At 36.9% G+C, this 21,781-nt stretch overlaps 1 protein-coding gene across 2 annotated transcripts in view; it reads right to left on the reverse strand.

Moving 5' to 3' along the window:
- The window catches only part of LOC140156635 (palmitoyltransferase ZDHHC14-like), a 47,586-nt gene that overhangs the window by 14,258 nt on the left and 11,547 nt on the right, over positions 1-21,781 (reverse strand). For both annotated transcript variants that reach the window (XM_072179570.1, XM_072179571.1), the window contains exons 3-5: positions 13,865-14,020; positions 3,151-3,288; positions 878-929 (exon numbers count right to left, since the gene is read on the reverse strand). In XM_072179570.1, coding sequence (XP_072035671.1) covers positions 878-929; positions 3,151-3,288; positions 13,865-14,020 — 346 coding nt within the window. The remainder of the gene's footprint in view (positions 1-877; positions 930-3,150; positions 3,289-13,864; positions 14,021-21,781) is intronic.

Below are 21,781 nucleotides of genomic sequence, written 5' to 3' on the forward strand. Positions count from 1 at the left end.
GCATGTGAAATTCAGCATGTATGCATACCCAGTGCGAATGATACACATTTGTTTTTCAGTTTTCTCAAAATCACTTTCCATGGACTTGGGTGGGTTTTGTATTCAGATTGTATTATGGCCTTTGTCCTAATTTATACATGAACTATATGATAATGAACTATACTCATACTAATTCCTTCTTGACCACTTGATAATTACAAAACAAATTACATGTGTACATTTTGCTTTCAAATCACATTTTTTTTTTTAAATAAGTCCTTTTCTAACAAGTGGACAATGTTTTAAAACAGATAACACATTATTCCCATGATCTACAATTCTTATGAATGTTGGCATTCTTAAAAATCTAAATATTGGAACAAGTCAGCAAATTAGCTTCAACAACATGGGTAACACAAATCACAAAAATTAAAAATAGGTTGGCAACAATCATTTTGATAGAGCTCTTAAAGTAAAAAGCAGTGGTAATTATTGCACCAAGAGTTGTTCCTTATTAGTAAACAGATACACTGGTGAGACTTGGCACATTTATGAGCTATCTGGTTCTCTTTATAATAATATGTGGTAAAACTTGTCATAGTAGAGCTAGCTAAAGGCTATTATAGTCCCATGTTTTTCCAGGCATTTTTTTCCTGCTGCAACAGATTTTTGGTTCTCAGTTCAGATGTGATTTTACATTCTCCAAGGCAAGCTTTGGTTCTTCTCAACATCTGTCACTGCGGAAAAGGTTTGCTGCAGTGAAAAAACAGCTGCAACATATTGCTGCCGTCTGTCGCAACAAAAAAACAACTGCAAGACATGGAACTATATATGAGCCTTGAGTGATGCATAGAAAGGATATCTGGCGATTGGAGTCAAGTAAAATGGAAAAGGATATCTAGCTGGTGTCTTCTTGATGGCCTCAAGAAAGCCGCCTTGATCGTTGCTTACTGTATGAGAAAACAAACAAAATATTACTTCATTATTGCTTATATTACAGTTTCTGGCAGTTGTTCACATTTGTGCATGCACAACGTAAACACTGGAGTGAGTTCTGGTTGGCCGATTCAATCGTCAGTCAACAAACCGATAATATGATGGACAATTACGCATCAAAACATTGGTCGGTGTAAAGCGGCACCCAGAGATGTAAGTCCTCCAGAAATTCCCAGAATTTCAGAAATGTGGCCAAAAAAAAATCCAGAAATGTAAAAAAAAAAACGTGGTTTTTGGGGGATTTTTTTTTTTTTTACATTTCTGGAATTGGGATGATGATAATTTGTCATTCCCCCGCAGCCTATTCCCCAGACAAGCCCCCTTGCACCCTGGAATTCCGGAAATTTGGCGAGGTGCTCGGCTTAGGATCGCATGTTTTTTAGGGAGGGAGTGGATCGCTACCTCATTTACACCTCTGGCATATGTTGCTCATTAACAGGGAGCTCGCTTCAATCAAAGTAAAAGACTGCCGTTCTTCTCATGTGTTATTTGTGGCATTAGTTATATTGTAATACAATAACTAATGCCACAAATACAATTTGTATAAGGAAACTATTGGTAATTAAAGACTTCCTACTATTGATAGGATCAGTCGAACCAGAGGAGATATCTAACACTTCCCATGATGCATTTCTTCCATTTCAATTTTCTGTACTGATTTGCTATCTAGTGCAACATTGGTCAAAAGTGACAAAAAGTCACCATGAACAGAGCATCAAGATTTTGCAAAATGTGTTTATTACTTGATTACCGACCCATGTTTAGGGAGATGAATACAAAAGGAATCTGTTCAGAGTAACAGGAGTATCATTTGATGTAATGTGGTCATGCATCATATTGCAAAGGATTCTGGGAAGGGTACGGTATCTTCTCTGAGTCTGGACATGGATGTCATGTATAAATATAAGTTCAAGTGATCTTTTATAGGCATGTATTAGGTCTGTTTCTCAGAAGTTTGTCTGCCTCCATGCGCTGTGCTAAATGGGCTATTCCATTTAAAATCCACACTACCCCTGTGGAAGATTTTGGAAATATCTTCCACAGGGGGAGTATGTTTTTCAAATGTAATTGGTCAGGGCTATTCATTTTGAAACCCATACTCCCCCTGTATCATAGCTTTACCTATATCTTCCGCAGCTGGAGTGAGTATTTCAAATGGAAGTTATCCAATTGTCTATTCTATTCAAAATTCATACTCCCTCTGTGGAAGACTTTAGCTAAATCTTCCACAGGGGTAGTGTGGATTTTAAATGGAATAGCCCAATGGGAACTATTCTCACACCTGACAATAATAAAAACTTGACCCGCAATCTTGCATGAGTAAAGCAGTTCTTAATGACCAACAAATTTGATTTCCCTGGAAAATTTACAGAATATAAAAGCTGAAAAAAATAATATCAAAGCTATGGTTTTATGTTTTCTGAATTGATGGTGATAATTTTTTTTATAATTTAATTTGTGTGTGTGTGTGGGGGGGGGGGGGTCTTTGTTAACACTACAGTACCAGGCCAACCTAATTCTTAACTATCTTACGAGCAGTGTTCGAAATAAGCACTTATCCTCTTGTCCAAAAATCACGGGGGACTACCAAATTGAGCTACGTACTTATCCCCTGGACAACTAGTTATATTTTAAATCCAAAAATATGACACATTTTGTGGACAACCAAAATGCTTTGAGGACAAGCAGAATTTATGCTTTAGTTGTCCTCAGGACAACCTCCATATTTTCCTTATTTCGGACACTGCTTACGAGACCTAGGCTGTCGACTATAAAGTAACATTACACTTAAGAACAATCTAGTTGAGCTGCTAAAAAAGTAATACATTGTTCAACTTTTTGGCAGCAATTGAGGTGAGTCTGTATGGCGAGCGATACATGTAGATTGTACTCCAGGGACTGTCTTTTGAGGAGAGCGAGAGCAATCACTCTCTACTGCTCTCCTTAAATCTGATATAGAGTGATTTTTAGCTATTCTTAGTTGACCATTCTCTCCTTACATTCTATTGTAAATGCTCTAAACAACTCTCCTTGAAGTTCAGAAGAGCTATTTAATGCTTTCCTGCAAATTCCAAAAGACAGTCCCTGCACTCTTTAACAGTTTGAGGTGGAACTTTAGGAGAGTGATAAACCCCTCTCCTTGAAATGTAATCCTGCATTCAGTACCATACTTACATAATACAATAGTAGTGATATTACATGCAAATACGTAGATTGACAATACACATGTTGATACTATAAATAGATAAAAGTAACGATAGTTGCGCTTCCCCACGCAGTTCCCTACCCACGGACAGTGATGATCAAAATTTTCTGCAACAAAGAAAAGAAACGAAAAACAAGAATTATTGTTAATCATGAAAATATCTTTCGATACTGCTCTCAGTAAACACCTCCTGGGTATTGCTTTTATCAACATATTCCTGAAAGCAAATAAAATCCTGGAAAAAAATTTCCTTTACTTTTTGTGCAGGGAAAAATAATAATAATAATAACAAAATACATTTATAGTGAAACTATAAACACAGTTTCAAAGTGTTTTACAAATATAAAAGATCAGTGATCAAGGTACAAAAGGTGACTGTTTTGTTAGTACAGGAGGTAGAGGTGTATGTATCTATGTAAAGAAGAAATTCAAGGCAATTCCTATCACAGACTTATCAACACATGTTTTTAAGGAAAGTATTTGGTGTGAGCTGCGCTTGAAGAACAATGACAAATTACTGGTGGGATGTATTTATCGAAGCCCGAACTCTACTAGTGACAATAATGACAAGTTATGTAATGTCATTAATGAAGCATGCAACCGTGGTAATTCACATTTGCTCATAATGGGGGATTTTAACTACCCAGAAATTGACTGGCTCTCATGTACGAGCAAAGGAAGTGGATCGCATCCAAGCTGGCTACTGCTAGACTGTACCCAGGATAACTTCCTATTTCAGATGGTGGATTTCAATACCAGATTCAGAGAAGGGCAAAAACCTACACGGGATGATTTCATTTTTGTCAATGAAGAAGGAATGATTAGTGAAGTAGAAGCACGGAATCCACTGGGCAAGAGCGATCATGTAATAATTTCATTCAAACTACAGTGCTATTTGGATGTTGATAGTGACAACCAACCAGAGAAATACATGTACAACAAAGGAGACTATGAGACATTAAGAGAAGAATTAAACTTCGTTAACTGGGAGGACGAAATGAGAGACTTGAATGCCAATGATTCATGGAACATGTTCACAGATAAACTTCAGAATGCGATGGAAAGAAACATACCAAAAAGTAAGCCTTTTATGATAAAGCAAAGAAGAAGAAGAAACCTTTGTGGATGAACAAGGAAGCAATGCAGAAGGTGAAAAAGTATCATGCCTGGAAGAAGTACACTAACACCAAGCAGTATCAAGATTACCAGCAGTACTGCAAAATCAGGAACCAAGCAACTAATGAGGTGAGGAAGGCAAAAAAGATGTTTGAGAAGAAGTTGGCAAATGAAATTAAAGACAACCCGAAAAGCTTCTGGAAGTATGTCAGGGCTAAAACAAAGGTGAAGCAAGGAGTAAGTGATCTGACGAGAGAAGATGGGTCTTACGCACACAGTGACCAAGAGAAAGCAGAGGAACTCAATAAGTTTTTTGCCAGTGTTTTTACCATTGAAAATGAGGATGAGATCCCTGAACCAGAGCTAAAACATCACGGGAGTAAACTAGATAGTTTGATAATTACAGAAGATGATGTTAAGAAGAAGTTGAGCAAACTCAATGCTGCCAAGTCTCCAGGTCCAGACGGAATACATCCCAGAGTTTTGAAAGAAACAGCTGATGTTATTGCATCACCCCTCACCATTGTATTCAATAAGTCACTGAGTGAAGGTGTTGTACCAGATGAGTGGAAAATTGCTAATGTCACAGCCATTTTCAAGAAGGGAAATGTAACCAGTCCTGGTAACTATAGGCCGGTGAGCTTGACATCAATTGTGTGTAAGCTGTTGGAATCGATTATCAGAGATCAAGTTATGGAGTTATGACCACCACTTGCTTATGGTCATTTTCACGGTAAAGGGTGTAACTTTGGATTTTTAACATTTTAATCCGTAGTGTTCTAATAAAGTCACAGAATTCCATGTTTTTTGGCCACATAAGTCATCTAGTTAGCAGCTACCTTGGGTAGCATAATCAGCTTTGGGAGTTACTGCGTTCAGTTTTAGCAGGCTTAAATGTACTTAATATTGCCATTTTGAAAAACTATAAAAACAGTAACATTTTTGTAAAACCCTGTGTTTTCTTCAGTTAGTTCATGGATTATTTTTCTTATCCTGAAAGTACAGTCATATGTTCAGTAAACACTGCCACATTAGATTTAATTGTGAACGGCCCTGTATTTTTGAGAACCGGACTTGATATTTGTCGTTTCGAGGCTTCATTTTCCGTTAACAATTGTTAACAAACTTTGTGGGTGTAGCTTTGGTTCATAATTCTTGGTTATTTCTTCACTTCTTCTTGATTCATAACAGTTGTTATCTTAACTTGAAATGGGTAACAAAAATTAGCCGATTTGCAAGCTTTTAAAATTTTTATAAAATCTTGACTTCAAATAGCCGTTTTTCCGTTAACTTTTTGAAGCCTCCGAAACAAACTGTTCAGCAAGCTTGTGCAAATATAAATAAAAGAGCTCATCCAATCTATTTATCAAAATGTAGCAAAGTAGATCCTCAAGTCACATGTTTTTAAATCGTGGAGATATATATCGCCGTTTGAAAATGGGACCCAATACAAACTTTCCGTTAACAATTGAAGCCTCCGAAACAACAATAAACTTAATTATCATCTATGCATATCTAAATTGGTGTGTTTCATACTGATATCTGCATTGTAATTATTACTTGATATGTGCAGAATGTCATAAATTAAAAAAAAAATTGACATTATGGTTAATGTTTGAAAAATATACTGATACCTTAAAAAGCCTGTTTCGGAGGCTTCACATGCAAAAAACACCATACTTAACAAATGGGTGAAAAAATTAATGTGTGATAAATCTACAATATCTGCCGCATAGAATCATTGATTCAATACACACAAGAAAATAACAGCTTAGATGATCCTAACACTGTTGTTTTCAAAAAAACTACTTCTGCAATGTTTAACAATTGTTAACATGAAGCAAAAGAAACAAAAAAAATGACTTGCTGTGATAATTTAATTTTGTCACAACTGAAATTCAATACTTAGAAGCAAAGCATGAAAATTAGTAATTGTGATATTTTTTACCTATTTTTTATGTCAACTTGTAGTAGTTAGCTAAATATTTTACTTTTATGATCACCTGTGTTGTTAACTGAAGCCTCCGAAACACAAATCGCTTGAATTGCCAATTCTAAAAATAACTCCAATTTCTGTGAAACTTGGCTGGGAGGTTCCTTTCATCAAGTAGTATGTGTACATGAAGTTAGACATTCAAATTATTTTAGGAACCCAATTAAAACTTAAAAAATATGTTTAAGGTTTGGAAATTTCCATTGTAAATGACACTTGATGTTAAAAATTTTCAAAACTGCAATTACAAACATAGCAAAACATGGTATAAAATTTAACTTATATCTGTTGACTTACTTTGGAATGGAATTTCACATGTATTCCAGCTTTCATGTCAAAATTTTCTGAGGTTATGTAAAATACATTTTTTCTTAGATTTTAACCAAAATGTTATGCAAATGTCAAATTTTTATTAGAAATCAAAAGGTTTAAGCCTTGAAACATTATTTTACTGGAATTTAAGTTGCTTCTATGCATGATTTCAGTAAACAGAAACATATTTAAGTGGTTTGAAATTTTGACCCTAAAAATCAAAAGTTACACCCTTTACCGTGAAAATGACCTTATAGTAATGACCAGCATGGCTTCAGATCGGGAAGATCTTGTGTCACTCAGCGCTTGGAGATTATAGAAATCTGGACGAAGTTATTAGATGAAGGGGGAGGCATTGATGTTGTGTATCTTGACTTCCGTAAAGCATTCGACAGTGTACCACACCAGCGTCTGCTCAAAAAGGCTAAAGCATATGGCATTGATGGAAATCTGCTGAAATGGGTGGAGAGTTTTCTAACAGGCAGGAAGCAAAGAGTTAATGTAAATGGAGGCCAGTCATCATGGGCTGATGTACATAGTGGTATTCCTCAAGGAAGTGTGCTGGGTCCAATCCTCTTCGTCATCTTTATAAATGACCTACCAGATGTAGTGGAAAGCTTTGTGAAAATATTTGCAGACGATACTAAGGTATTCACCCACATATTAGAAGATGATGATTGGAAGAAACTCCAAGAAGACCTGGACAGGCTTAGTGAATGGTCGGACACCTGGCAACTCAAATTTAATGTATCCAAGTGCGGAGTTATGCATTATGGAAGCAAGACTGAGAACCACACTTATACAATGTCAGAGGAAGGCACCCAACGTGATCTTGCAGTTATAAAGGAAGAAAAGGACCTTGGTGTAAAATTTGACCCTTCCTTGTCCTTCAGTAAACATGCAGCCATGGTAGCTAATAAAGCCAATAGAATGGTAGGAATCATCCGTCGTACCTTTGACTTCATGGATGAGGAGATTCTAAAGATACTCTACAAGACATTGGTAAGACCACATCTTGAATATGCCAACAGTATCTGGAATCCATTGTACAACAAAGATGCCCAGATAATAGAGAAGGTACAACGAAGAGCCACCAAGATTGTTCCAAGTTTGAAGGAGATGTCTTGCGAGGAGAGATTAAAGAAACTGAAGTTACCAACTCTAGCATACAGAAGGATAAGAGGAGATATGATACAAGTTTTCAAGATCATGCACGAAATCAATGACATGGAAAAAGAAACGCTATTTAGGATGGATGATAGTAAGACAGGCACAAGAGGACACACCTATAAGATCCAGAAACAGCACACTAGGCTCAACCTGAGGTCACACACCTTCAGTTCAAGAGTTGTCAACCAATGGAATGCCCTTCCAGAACATGTTGTCTGTGCTGAAACCATAAACAGGTTTAAAACCGGAGTCGACAAAGCATTGGCCAAGGAGTACAACAAGTTTACGCATGGTGTTGGTCAGCTCTGGCAGGCATCGGTGTATTAAGTCCTCTTCAGCCAATACCTTTTTATGTAATGTGCAGTGAGTGTTAGGATGTACTAAGGTGGGCATAATAAGGTTTTTCTACCTTCCCAAGAGCCCGACAAGACAGGTGAATACAGGTGAATAGCCTCACAAATTAAAATGTAATCTTTAAAGGAATCTGTTTAACTGCTGGATCCTACACTGTGACGCTAAACTCGCTACGCTCGCTCACTAGGATGGTGGCGCTTGAGCAATGAGCAATTCTATTTTTTTAAAGTGGAGCTTCAGACACTTTACTTGAGAACCCCTGCCGTATACTATTATAGGGCCTACATGTATTTATACTAAAGCTGCTCTTTCATGGATTAGCTAGAAGAGCATACTGGACATCCCAATTGAAATCCATACACCCCCTATGGAAGACATTACCTTAATCTCCCACACAGGGGAAGTAGATTTAAAATGTAGTCACCCATTCAGGTAACCCCATTTGATATTCACACTCCCTGGTAGCTCCCATAGATCCAGTTTAAACTAGACCTTTCCTTTTGGGCAGTTCCAGTTGAAATAGATACACCCCCCATGCAAGACATGACCTTAATCTCCCATGGGGAGTAGATTTCAAATGGAATCACCCATTCACCCCATTTGATATTCATACTCCCTGTGTGGAAAATTAAGGTCATCATATATGCACAATGTATAAACCCGAGCTGTGCCCATTAATTAATTGCTCCAATTATGATCCAACTCCTCCTCTTATGATAACCAGTAGGTTAATTAGCTATGACAAGTTAAATGTGAAGCCCTAAGGGCTTAATTACTACACCATATAGCTTTGCTGCATATTAGAGCCTCAGCCATTTGCTGCTATGTACACAAAAAGATGAGCCTTATTAATATTACACACAGGCAGACAAGGAGCCAGGATTTTCTATGGCAAGGTGCGGATCTTGCAAAATATGGACCTTTTTCCCTATAAAAATTGCCACAAAAATCTGGACAGCCCCCTGTATTTCACTATGGCGAAAGTAAAAAACAGACTTTAATCCAGAAACTTATATAGATGGTGGTATGATATTGGTAGCTCCCACAGGTCCATTTTAAACTAGACCTTTTGGGTTATTCCAGTTGAAATCCATACACCCCCTATGGAAGACATGACCTTAATCTCCCATCCATACAGGGGATGTAGATTTCAAATGGTGTCACCCATTCAGGTAACCCCATTTGATATTCACACTCCCTGTGTGAACAATTAAGGTCATATATGCACAACGTATAAACCCTGTGTTGTGCCCTTAATTAATTGCTCCAATTATGATCCAACTCCTCCTACATGTATGATAACCAGCAGGTTAATTAGCTATGACAAGTTAAATGTGAAGCCCTAAGGTCTTAATTACTACACCATGTAGCTTTACTGCATATTATAGCCTCAGCCATTTGCTGCTATGTACACAAAAAGATGAGCCTTATTAATATTACACACAGGCAGACAAGGAGCCAGTATTTTCTGTGGCAAGGTGCAGAAATGTGGACCTTTTTCTCAAAAAAATTGCTTACATACAAAAAGTAGACTTCATGCCCCATAAAATGAATTAGTGCATCTTTGTCCCCCTCGCATGGCTACGCACCTGCACACAGGTCTCACACAGGTATCGTAACTGCCTGTTGCAAAAAAAAAATGTAGCTCAATAATTTGCAGGTGGATATTTATTCCTAGTTAGGTCAAACTATTAAATAAAGGATTTAAATGGATGAGCTATGTGTCAAGTGGCCAAACAGGAGGATATTTTGTTAATGAAGAAAATAAATTGCCCTGCATTTAGGAAAGCAACTGACTTGCATTTTTCTGGAATCGGGGAGTCAGACACAAGCTACAACAGCAGGCCCGTAATCAGGATTTATTTAGGGGCTGATTTTGAAAAAGTGGACTTGGGACAGATTTTGAGAAAGTGGACTTTTTTTTCAAAATTTGGACCTTTTTTGACCAAAAAGGGCTAAAATCCTCTATTTTTTCACTCGGCACGCTTTCGCAAATCTTTTTTTCTTGTTTTTTTTTGCCATGGAACTTGGTCATTTATGGGACCAAAATGGGACCTTTTGGGTCAAAAAAGGGGACTTTTTCAGCATTTGCCAACTACTTGGGGGGGGGGGGCATCCACCCCCTCGTCCACTGACCTGGGTGCCCCAAATGAAGTATTTTTTCTCAATTTTGCCTCATAAATTCCAAAATTGACTTTACTGTAATAGAATTGCAAATTCTTGGGCTCCAAATCTAATTTTAACTATTCTTGATTCAAGCCTGTATCCACCTGAAGCCACTGTATATTGCTGAGTAGTGCTGTGCACACGTTATGACATTATGGCAGTAACTGCCTTCCATAAGTGTCACGGGTCCTAGATACAGTCTTGATGAACCTGTCAAACTTGTTGTGAATCCAACAATTTTCACAGGGGTTTAACAATTCCAAATATAGAAAATAATGATATGTCGATAGTTAAACATGAATATATGTGACATGATCAAGGGGAATGAGTCGCATGTCGACCCTGGTCGAAAATGAGTTTTACATATGTTTCTAAAGAGGACATTTAGAGCTTTCTGAAACTGAAAACCCCATGTTGATACGACTTATCTTTGCAAAGTTACATCAATTTATCAATCGCTGAAAACAATATAAAACAAAAGAATAAGAATTTTAGCACTTTCTTTGCCAATATCTCAAAATCAATATTAGCGACATCCGACTCATGTCACATGAGTAGTCATCCAATCATGCACTGCCATAACAAAGCTCATTGCTTGATTTAAATCTAAATCACATGATTTGCATTTTTTTGCATTTGAGTGATAATTTGTTTGATTTTCACAATTGGAAATGCCAACTCTTTGGCATTATGTTGCTGGCCACTTTGGTAGATGTTAAAAAATAGGAAAAAAAAGCCTACAAAAAAACCTGATTCAAATCAAACAAATCTGATTTTTTTATTTTTTTACTTTTTATTTAAAAAAAATCAGCAACAGTGCCTGAATTCATCACACTAAAAATAATCTTGAGATTTCCAAATGACACAATGAAAAGAAAGAAGTGAATAGCAAATTACTGTTCAAGTTATATTGCAACAAGACAAAATGAAAGGAAATCTTCAGTGCTGTGTTATTTATAAATAAACACTACAAGTCACAAGACACATTGTGGCTTTAAGGTGGTACTACACCCCCTGATAAATTTTGTGACTAATTTTGCATTTTTCTCAAAACAACACACTGGTAACAAACGTTATGTATATTATAGGGGCAAGGAATCCAGTTACTTCACTGAAATTTCAGTGACTCAAGACAAGTGGTTTGTTATATATGTTAAGAAATGAGGTACATTCTAGTAGTACCGGGGTACCTCTTTTCTTATCATAAATAATGTACTGCTTGTCTTGAGTCACTGAAATTCCAGTATAGTAACTGGATTCCTTGCCATATAATATACATAACTTTAGTTACCACCAGTATGTTTTTATTTTTTGAGAAAAATGAAAAAATAGTCACAAATTTATCAAGGGGTGTTGTACCACCTTAAAGGGGCTCAGAGAGATTTCTTGGGCAAATCAAATCAGAAAATTTCGCTTTATTTTGATACGATTGGATTCCCAGAGAACCTACCAAGCTGTAAATAAAATTTAAAATAAGTGACAAATTGTGCGCGCTGTGTTATAATTTATTCTCCTATAGAACTGTGTGAGGGAATTAATATCTGGATCCAGACATTAATTACAATATCGTACAATTTTACACGATAGATACTGATTTAAGCTTAACTGTTACAGATGCTGGTTAGTGTATGGGCAAACATTGCGTAAATGTGAAAAACTGGACTTTAATCAAAATTGAGGGCGCACTTTTGTGAAATCTCTCAATGCCCCTTTAATACACATCTTAAAGGTGTACATCAGCTGCAAGGACATCTATTCATCCATTATTTTCCCCAAAGGGGAGGGAATAATTTTTACCTCTTTTGGAGAAGAATCTTATGTTTTGGAAAAAAAATCTTAGTTTCAACAGGATCCAAGGTAGATTAAATAAAATTAACTAATTTAGGGAACAAAAAGTCTAGCATGTATTCATATGTTAAAGAATCGGATAGCATCGTTTGCACAGTATTTTTTGTTGGACCCAAGAGCATATCAGACGCACAAAATTGTATTCTGAATACGAGGTTTGTCCTTTTGTTATCAAATAATTTTGACTTTTTGAAATTTGCGATATAAGACAAATTTTATGACATATTATTAAAAATGTTATTTTTATATTTTTGACATTTAACAGTCTTCGAATTAAACTCTCTAAATTTAATGATGTGTACTAATGTGTATGTACTACATGTACATGTACTATGTAGCTGAGAAAAGCCATCTATCATATGAAAATGTTGACCTTTTATATTTAATATACACATATTATTTTCCTAGCCACCTAAACTTTTCATCTCAGCTACTTACAATTCAAGTACATATCATTAGATTTATAAAGTTTACTTTAAGGATTGTTAAATGTCAAAAATATAATATTTTAATAATTTTTCATAAAATGTGCATTATATCGCAAATTTAAAAAAAAATCAAAATTTGATATCAGAAGGATATTCCTCGTTTTCAGAATGCAATTTGGTGGGTCTGATGTGCTCTCAGGTCCCACAAAATACTGTGCAAACATCTCTATCCCAGCACTTAAAGGGGTACTCATATACATAAATGTTTTTGTCTGTTAGGCCCTTCACAATTGATTCTGAGTTTACTGTTCATGATTTTAAAAATAGGACGAGGTGACTTTTAATTATTAATTATTAATTATCTATTATTTTCTTTATTTAGTATTAGTTATCACAACCAATTATCAACCCATTTTGACAGGAGTCGGCATTTAATTATTTTATTAATATGCTTACTTTTACACATAGTATAAGGTGCAGTTATGCTGTTTGTTTATTCATCATTATTGTTGATATTATTCATGTTAGAAAGTAGCAAGTAAAAGTCATTAAAAGTTATTTTAAAGGAGAAAATCCAAAATAAAAATAAAATAATTAAATATTTTGCAATTTTCAATTTTGGACGCGGGCGGTTAACAGGAAACTAAGAATTTAATGTGAAGGGCCTTACATATCTTTTTAATATTTAGATGCTGGGGGTAGGGTACTCAAATGACCATACCCGGTAAAAAAACCCGGATATGCTCCTGACAATGGTCACATTTTTGGCCACTTGGTATATCAATGACCCCCTTTTGTAGACCATCCCAAATAGGACGTTTGAGATCATTTTGTTTTTCATTTCAGCCTAAGTTGACCTCATATGACCTTTGACCTCAGTGTGCCACCTTTTGATCACTATTACAGGAAAGTTCCCATAGAGCAGATATGGCCCAAGTTTGATATAAAATTGGATCAATTGAACCCGTATTTATTGGTCAAGCTATGAGTTTGGATAAGATGTAGTTGAGTATAATAATATTTTAAAATTCATAGCGAGACCAATAAATATTGGGCATGCATAAAGCACCCAATTCATCAAAGGGCCCGACCAACCGACCCTACTTGAAATTGGCCTCCGCATATTGGTGCAGTGTACCTGTTGCCAGAAACAGAGATGCACTCAAAAAACATAAAACTGGTGAAAAGTGGCATATCTAAGAAAAGGAATCTAGAAAGAAGAAAGAAGGAACCAATTTGGATTTCAAGACCTAGCCATGTAACGGTTAGGTAAAAAAAAGGAGCAATTCTACTCACCTACACAGTTGTCACATAGACTACAATGTGATGCTCTAGGAGGTCTGAATATCTTGCATGTATAACAGTACTTAAGTTTGATTGGTTGACCATTAATGTTCACTTCTCTCACTCTAGGTGGCGGTCTATAGGTTGGGTTGTCTGGGTTTGGAACTTCTGCAAAATAAAACATACAACAAAATGCTTTAGATATTGCATCTAGATTGTGTGATTTTTGTACACCGAATTTGGCTATTCCAGTTGAAATCCATACACCCCCTATGGAAGACATGGCCTTAATTATTCAAACATCATCATCATCGTCATCATCATCATCAGCATCATCATCATCAGCCATCATCATCAGCCATATTCAGCCCACTGCAGGGTGAAAGCCTCCCCAAGTTGGCACCAAAGATTCCTGTCATTTGCTTTTGCTATCCATAGTTTTTCTGCTTAAAAAAAATATAAAAAGAGTTGGTGACAGTGCAACAATACATTCAGTTACATTCTTGAAAGGCTGTACACATCACTGTTGTTTGACTTGTCATAAGTGCTTTGTGAGTTAAATGTCACATAGAAGTCACCTGCTAATTATTACTACTACTATCTAATGAAAATAAATCACATCTAAACATTATCAATATCACAGTATATTTGAAAACACTTCAAACACCTGCACCATTGGGGATTTTATTGACTATCAAATCATAGGACTCAATACCATAAACAAGAGTTGTCTTTTAAAAAGAAAACGCCATGGATGAAGGTCATGTTTCATAATTTTACATTGACAAGTACTTGGAAATTGCCATTATTTTTTTGTGTGTGTGGCACATGCACAACTAACCAGGTGGGAAATAAAAATCCTGTTGACATCCAAGCCATATGAAAGTCATCAAAGATCAGACAATCGATGAATGAAGTTTATGCTTGCTTTCAAACGAAAATCACAATTTCCAAGTGTGTAGTGGAAGATTGTCCTATCTGCAATAGCTGCCAGGTTTCATATTTTCAAATATGTGACGTGTCATGTCAAAAGGAGACACTTTTGGGCAGGATCGTAAATGGAGAAATAGCCAAAAATCTGCCCGAGGGTGATTTTTTCACAATTTGGGTTTGTTGCGAATTTGTGATATTATTAATATTTAAAATATTGTCTGATGGTTTCAGACTGGAATATAACTTGCATCTTGTATTTTTTGAGAAATTTTTCAAGGTCAATAGTATTTTTAAAGGACGATATGTCAATTTCCAATTCTACAATACCATAACTTACGAACTCAATATCTTCGCATAGGAATGTCCAATTTCATTGGGGAAAACGGCATTGTGGGGCAAAATATCTCTATATTTAAGATATATGTAAAAACCTCAAAATTGATAACCTGCCCAAAAGTGTCTCCTTTTGACATGACATGTCACATATGTGTACAATATAGAATGCAGGAATTGTTAATGTCTATAGGGCAGCTATTGCAGATACGACATTCTGGCACTAATCCCTTGAATCGTTGTTCATTTGGGATAAAAATAGAACAACAGTGATAACTGATCTTTGCAATACAATTTGTACTCATGCGAACAGACGCAATCATTCAATCACTTTGAAAAGATCAGTTCCTAAAATTACACTATGGTGGTTTTTACTCTGAATGATCATGGAATGATGCAGCATGTAAAAATAAAAATATGTAAGAAAATTGTGCATTCAAACACTTTAATGCACTAAATGTTAACCTTTTCCCATTTTCCCATTCTTTTGCATGCTAAACTTACTCTATTGTTCAGATTATCTTCTGTAAATTTTCAAAATGGTACTTTCTTTGAAATGTACAAAATTCATTAGGCTAAAAAGTCTCAAAGCAGCAGCGTGCATTTGTTTTGCAATACCATGTGATGTGTCTCTGAGAAATTGACAAATTTAATTCTTTTTTTATCAAGTTTTCTTTTTATTGTAAGCATTTGTTGGAAGAAATGTGTGATGAACACTACATGTCTATTGAAATAACAGAATGTAAGTTTTGAAAAATCTGAGCATTATTTTGACAGAGTTTGCAAAAGCAAAAAAAAAGCAGGGAACAAAAAACATGTTCTGCATTGCAACGTAATATATTTTGGCCTTATCAAGCCACACGTCAGGGACTGCCTTTTCAGAGGAGTATGAGCAATCGCTCTCTACTGCTCTCCTTAAATCTGAAATAGCTCTCCTTTATTAATCATTCTCTTACATTCTATTGTAAATGCTCTAATCCACTCTCCTTGAATGCTCCAGAAGAACTACATGTATTTAATGCTCTCCTGCAAATTCCAAAAGACAGTCCCTGACAAGTGCATATTTTTTTGGCCTTTAGAGGCCACATGTGCTTAATGTACTGTTGATTAAATTCATAGCAGAGAAGTGTTTTATATGCTAATTAAAAGGTTCTGGTCAAATGACAATCTTGGGTACGGTATATTGATTATTGAAGGTACAATTTATTATGTTTTCATTGACTTCATCATGCAGTATACATGTCTGATTACTATACCATGAATCTGGGCTAATTACCATGGCAACTTGAAATGGCGACTCTTGAAATGCACCCTAAACGAGTATTACTCAGCATGTGCAAAACATACCCTAAACAAGTATTTTTTCCATTTTTTAACACTAAGGATGTAAAAATTCATGTTCAGGTTCTTGTGTTAATATTAGTCGTTTGATGTTTCTTAATATTTTAACCTACGTTGTGTTCTGATAAAAGCCAAACAAAGCCTATTTCATCTTTATTTATTTTGCCATTAAACTTTGGTACCGTAAGCAAGTACTTTACTTGGAAAATTATACCCTTTTTCCTGATTTTTTGGCATTTTTGACACCCTAAACAGGTACAGCGCTGTACTTGCCCAATGCTGAAAAACAACCCTTTTTACTTGTTTTTGTACACAAGCATAGTGTCCACCTTGACCTTGCAATATAAGTGCCCCGGTGCAGGCCATGTGCATTTCATTGTGGAGCAATATTACAGCATTTCTTCCTTTTTATTTTACAGAAATCCAGACAAAAAATGAAAGAAAAACATTTTTCAAAAGCTTTTTACAAGCAATAAATCCTATAAAAAACAATCTATTATTTTCCTAATATTTGTAAGTTTTTTTATCTTACATTTTCTTACAATGTACATATTCTGCACTGATTTGACATTAAATGTTTGTAATTTGCATGTCAAAAATCCTGACTCTAAAAATAAATGTTTCACATTTGAGTTTCAGGCCACCTACCTGGAAATGAACCATTTTTTTAGCCTTAGGCCTTAAAAATTGGTTAGATTGGTATAAAAACAACAACAGGGGAAAACAGAATCAGTAGATAGGTCTGTGATAGGTTTCCCCTTGCTATTGTTAGGAGAAATATAAGGATGTATGGCTTCAACTATTTATAGTAGAATGAGTGGGACTTAGACTTCTCCGTAGTCCACTTGCCCATTTTACTCTGGCTATTACATTTAAGCATAAAACGCCGATTTGTATTAATTTGTGTGCAATTGATAGATTTTCACATCTGATATTTTCAGTCACCTCTGTTTGTTAGCTTCCCAAGTGGACTACTCACTTTTACTTGCGGTTAAAATTTTTAACACAGGACTCTATGGAGAGTTAGGCCTAACTAAAATTGGCCATGATGTAATGCATCTTTAAATGGATCTGGCTTGTGATTGGTCGCCCAGATCTCGCTATGGTTTAAATCCTCCGGCATGTGCTATTACCATTAACTACATCGCATACACAACAATCTATGGAATTTGCGCACGCTTGATCTGGCGCGAAAGTTAAACTCTCAGTGGTGTGTATGGACGTACATTTAGCGCGTCTTACTACCATGCTTGGTACTTGCGGTTAAATTGGATTGATAAACAAGTATGATTGACAGTGTGTTTTAGAGACCAAAGTCCCGGGGTAAAGTTCTGCTTAAAAGTCAAAGTACATAGTCGGATTTGTTACTCGGGCTTTCGCGATCAATAAACTGGTAGATTCCAAAATCAGAATTGCTCAATATTAAGTGCGCAATTATAATTATGCAAGTTGCATTCAATATTACTTTTATTGTCAGTAATCATCTAATTATATAAACTCTTTATGACCATTTTACTATTGAACACTTTAATTCTAATATTGGTTAAGTGTTGATAGTGTAAGCCAGCCTCCATCGTAGTGTTGATAGTGTAAGCCAGCCTCCATCGTAGTACAGATAGATGCCAGAGAATTTAGCAGCCTCAGTTGTCAGCCAGGAGAAGAGTTGAGAACGTAAGCTAGCCTACATCGGTTAAGTGTTGATAGTGTAAGCCAGCCTCCATCGTAGTGTTGATAGTGTAAGCCAGCCTCCATCGTAGTACAGATAGGTGCCAGTGAATTTAGCAGCCTCAGTTGTCAGCCAGGATAAGAGTTGAGAGTGTAAGCTAGCCTACATCGGTTAAGTGTTGATAGTGTAAGCCAGCCTCCATCGTAGTGTTGATAGTGTAAGCCAGCCTCCATCGTAGTACAGATAGGTGCCAGAGAATTTAGCAGCCTCAGTTGTCAGCCAGGTTAAGTGTTGAGAGTGTAAGCTGGCCTACATTGGTTAAGTGTTGATAGTGTAAGCCAGCCTCCATCGTAGTGTTGATTGTGGAAGCCAGCCTCCATCGTAGTACAGATAGGTGCCAGAGAATTGAGCAGCCTCAGTTGTCAGCCAGGTTAAGGGAGTGTAAGCTAGCCTACATCGGTTAAGTGTTGATAGTGTAAGCCAGCCTCCATCGTAGTGTTGATAGTGTAAGCCAGCCTCCATCGTAGTACAGATAGGTGCCAGTGAATTTAGCAGCCTCAGTTGTCAGCCAGGTTAAGAGTTGAGTGTGTAGCCTACATCGGTTAAGTGTTGATAGTGTAAGCCAGCCTCCATCGTAGTGTTGATAGTGTAAGCCAGCCTCCATCGTAGTTTAGATAGGTGCCAGAAAATTCAGCAGCCTCAGTTGTCAGACAGGTTAAGGGAGTGTAAGCTAGCCTACATCGGTTAAGTGTTGATAGTGTAAGCCAGCCTCCATCGTAGTGTTGATAGTGTAAGCCAGCCTCCATCGTTAAGAGTTGAAAGTGTAAGCCAGCCTCCATCGTGAGCCCAGCAGTCACAGTCGTGAGTAAGGAGAAGAAGTGTGTATAGTTAGCCTACATCGTAGTGCAGTTAAGGTGGCAGAGAACTTGATTAGGGCAAGCCAGCCTCCATCGTAGTGCAGATAGAGCAGGTCAGCCAGGTTAAGAGATTGTAAGCTAGCCTACATCAGTTAAGGGTTGATAGTGTAAGCCAGCCTCCATCATAGTGTTGATAGTGTAAGCCAGCCTCCATCGTAATGCAGATAGGTGCCAGAGAATTTAGCAGCATCAGTTGTCAATTATAATTATGCAAGTTGCATTCAATATTACTTTTATTGTCAGTAATCATCTAATTATATAAACTCTTTATGACCATTTTACTATTGAACACTTTAATTCTAATATTGGTTAAGTGTTGATAGTGTAAGCCAGCCTCCATCGTAGTGTTGATAGTGTAAGCCAGCCTCCATCGTAGTACAGATAGATGCCAGAGAATTTAGCAGCCTCAGTTGTCAGCCAGGAGAAGAGTTGAGAACGTAAGCTAGCCTACATCGGTTAAGTGTTGATAGTGTAAGCCAGCCTCCATCGTAGTGTTGATAGTGTAAGCCAGCCTCCATCGTAGTACAGATAGGTGCCAGAGAATTTAGCAGCCTCAGTTGTCAGCCAGGAGAAGAGTTGAGAGCGTAAGGTAGCCTACATCGGTTAAGTGTTGATAGTGTAAGCCAGCCTCCATCGTAGTGTTGATAGGGTGAGCCAGCCTCCATCGTAGTACAGATAGGTGCCAGAGAATTTAGCAGCCTCAGTTGTCAGCCAGAATAAGAGTTGAGAGTGTAAGCTAGCCTACATCGGTTAAGTGTTGATAGTGTAAGCCAGCCTCCATCGTAGTGTTGATAGTGTAAGCCAGCCTCCATCGTAGTACAGATATTACAGAAATTACGGAATGCGTTCATCATTATTAATAATAACATATTTTTTTATCAAAATTTGACTATGGCATAGTCTAGGTGGACTGGACTATAAATGAGCAGTGTGACTGAACAGAGATGGATGTTGCCAGGAGATCAATTTACTGTACAAGTTAAAGGTACATGTACACAACATTTATTTTCGCACTTTTCGTGTTCCAAGCTTCTACCATGAAAACAAGAACACACAAATATATTCCTTTTGTGTATAGGTCAATGTAAGGAAACTTAGAATCGTGAATTTAAAAGCAAGGGAAACAGTTCAAAATTGGCAAAGTGCGAAAAATTAATCGTGCAAATCTTTCCACTTAATTTCAAAACATCAAAATTTTTAGCGCAGTATAAAACACTTTATCAGCTATTTTTCTATTCATTTCTCTGCCGGAGTACCATAATAGCAACAGAAACAGATTGCAGGGCCTGTCACTTGTCTAGTCCAAGCACTGACCGCAGCATGTAGCACGTAAGCCCCTCTAGGCATATTCATGTAACATGATTAATATCATCAACTCAACCAAGTGGCACATTTATTAGTATTCATGCATGACAGATGGACAGCTAATTTGCAATATTTCCCTCACCAAGTAAATGTAGGCTATTTTGAGGGTTTGGTGCAAGAAAAGCCTATCTGCCTTAGCTGCCATATCTATTGGCAAAGCTATTGCAGATAGGCCTTTCTTGCTCTAAACACCCCGATTAATTCATAATCACCCTTGTAATCAAAAAACCTGAATATGGTGAGAAAACCTGACAAAGCATGTGAATGCAGGCCAAAAAGCCCCAAACGGGCTGAAAATAAATAAAAACACAGGAATTTGAACTCAATAAAACCTGAATTAAGGCTAAAACACAGAATTAAAACCATAGAACCAGGACTCGACCGCCATCTTGATACAGGCATGGAGCAAAAATTGGGGTATTCGGTTTCCCTCGGAATGCGCTTGAGACAATCGTTGTCATGCAAGAGCGACATGGATGATGGGCGCACTTGAGAGACGCACTTGATGCGACCTGCACGCGATACCACTAAAGATGAGACGCAGAATTGTTTTCGTTCATCTCCGCGAACCATCGGCAAGGACCCGAATACCCCCAATTTTCTCCACATAGCTGACGGTGCGATTGTACGTGGCGGTATAGGGAGTCCAGGTTCTCCTTCTCTAATTCTGTGGGCTAAAACCTGAAAAGTGGCCATCTTTGTCCATGATGTAATGCTACTTTTTTCACACACACATTCAAGACAGGTCCCAGGCAATGGCTGAATCATATCAGAATGTCTTCATAGTCATGGGTTTCAAGTATAGGCCTACATTGTGTACATGTACATGTATGTCACACTTTCAGGACATGCAAAAAACTTAGTGAAATTTTACATTAAAGGAAGTGTCCAGCAATCACAACATTATGTCTTATATGTGACATGATCTGGTCCATGGGGGCCAAAGGAGGCACTTTTGAAAATTGAGTTACTGTAACTATTACATTATACATACAATTGGCTATCATTTACTGAAAACACCTAAGGTCTAGCATACTTGGTTCTAAAGTTATGAAGTTTTTTGATGGCTATTTTCTTATGTATTTTATTGTTTTTTACTTCATATTTTTACCTTTAACTCAGTTTCAAATTCGCCGCCTTTGGCCCCCATGGACCAGATCGTGTCACATATGTTAGAAAAATAATTATCAAGCACGAATCACATGGTTTTATTTAAAACAAACTCATATTAACCTTAACTAGATGGACCGCGGTTCTCGGATGTCATGGTTTTCGACGCACAGCGTCGACCGTGATGCCTCCACCAAAGGGTGTGATGTGGCCTAAAAGAGGAGACTGAATTTGACCTTAGACAACACCTAGATGACCCCAAAA

Source organism: Amphiura filiformis, chromosome 7 (assembly GCF_039555335.1).
Source record: "Amphiura filiformis chromosome 7, Afil_fr2py, whole genome shotgun sequence".
Lineage (NCBI taxonomy): Eukaryota > Metazoa > Echinodermata > Ophiuroidea > Amphilepidida > Amphiuridae > Amphiura > Amphiura filiformis.